The following is a 1,810-nucleotide window of genomic DNA, read 5'->3' as shown; positions in this document are numbered from 1 at the left end:
AACAACAAAGCAAATATATGCATGGCAAAAACAAGTCCTCCAAATGTATTCGAAGCATATCGAAAGCAATTTTATTTAGACTTCCGAAAGTTTTTGAAACTACGATCTGAGGAAATAGTATGCGGTGGGCGCATGGTTTTAACATTTCTTGGTCGGAGTAATGCTGATCCGACTAGTGATGATGGTTGTCGTCACATGGAGCTACTAGCACAATCACTTGTCGATATGCTGAAAGAGGTTTATGGTTTTTCTATTTTCATATTTTCCCCATTACAACAAAATTGGATTTATAGGATGCCACTAATTTTTAAGCGTCTTAATAGACTGTTCTATATGGACTTAATTTATAGAACCAAAATATAAAGCCTCCTATCTTTTAAAGGCGTCTTAATAAGTTAATACGACGTTTTTGGGCAAGTTATAAAAGGAATTGCTTCTATTAATTTTAGAAATTGTCTCATGTCCCGGCTCGGACACTTTTAAAACAAAGCGTCACATTAGCAATTTTATAAGACGTTTTTGAGAAAGCGTCGCATTAGCAATTTTATAAGACGTTTTTGAGAAAGCNCATTAGCAATTTTATAAGACGTTTTTGAGAAAGCGTCGCATTAGCAATTTTATAAGACGTTTTTGAGAAAGCTGATGTTTTTGAGAAAGCGTCTTATAAACTCATCTTTTTATACGATATTTGTTTTTATATGACAATTTTCCAAACAGTGTTGTATAAAATTGCAAATAAAACATTTTGTATTAAAAGTGTCCTAAAAAACTTGTTAAGACGTTCAAAAGTGTCCTATAAACTTATTACCACGCTTTTAGATATGATGTTTAATTTGTTGGTTCTATTAATTAAGTCCTATAACACCTTTTTGGCGTCAACTAACCATTTACGGTTAAAAAACACTACAGGGGCTAGTTCGAGAATCAGATATCAACTCATTCAATCTTCCGGCTTATACACCATGCGAAGATGAAGTTAGGAATGTTATTCATAACGAAGGATCGTTTTCTCTTGATAGCTTGGATGTTTTTCAAGGAAATTGGGATCCATATGACACCGATTACACAAATGTAAACGATTTTAAGGAGGACAGCCACAGACACGGGAAAAACGCAGCACAAGTTCTGAGAGCTGTTACAGAGCCGTTGTTGACGTCTCATTTCGGAAATTCCGTAATTGATGCGGTGTTTAAGAAACTTGAAAAGCATGTTGCCGAACATCTAGCTAATAAGAAAACAAGATACTTTAACATAGTCATTTCATTGATCAATAAATGAACAATTCATGTTTCATATTACTGTTTCTATTGTTTCAAGAAATACCAATAATTCATATAACACCGTTTTTTTAGTACTTTTTAGATACAAACACTACAAAAATGCAGAGTATCAGCGAGGGAAAATTCCCTCGCAAATCTCTCGCTGAAAGGGAAATCCGTCGCTAATCCATCGCTGATACTCCGTCGGTCAAACAGTCGTAGGTAATGCTATCAGCGACGGATTTCAGCGACGGATTTGTGACGGACACTTTCAGCGACGGATCAGCGAGGGAAATATTTAGCGACAGATCTGCGAGGGATCAGCGACGGATCTGCGACGGAATTTTTAGCGACGGATTTGCGAGGGAATTTTTAGCGACGGATCTGCGAGGGAACTTTCAGCGACTGATCTGCGAGGGAAATTTCAGCGACGGATCTGCGACGGAATTTTTTGCGACGGATCTGCGAGAGAATTTTTAGCGACGAATCTGCGAGGGAATTTTCAGCGACGGATCTGCGAGGGAACTTTCAGCGACGGATCTGCGAGGGAA

The 1,810-nt window shown here is 37.6% G+C and overlaps 1 protein-coding gene across 1 annotated transcript in view; it reads left to right on the top strand.

Moving 5' to 3' along the window:
* LOC112526410 (jasmonate O-methyltransferase-like) overlaps positions 1-1,278 on the top strand; it is a 2,147-nt gene extending 869 nt beyond the window's left edge. Inside the window, exons 3-4 of the mRNA XM_025136694.1 lie at positions 1-237; positions 910-1,278. Of these exons, the coding sequence (XP_024992462.1) occupies positions 1-237; positions 910-1,278 (606 nt within the window). The remainder of the gene's footprint in view (positions 238-909) is intronic.
* Positions 1,279-1,810: the final 532 nt, after the last annotated feature.

The sequence above is a fragment of the Cynara cardunculus genome (genome assembly GCF_001531365.2).
Source record: "Cynara cardunculus var. scolymus isolate 2C chromosome LG 14, CcrdV1, whole genome shotgun sequence".
NCBI lineage: Eukaryota > Viridiplantae > Streptophyta > Magnoliopsida > Asterales > Asteraceae > Cynara > Cynara cardunculus.
This window is presented reverse-complemented; position numbering and strand designations above follow the sequence as displayed.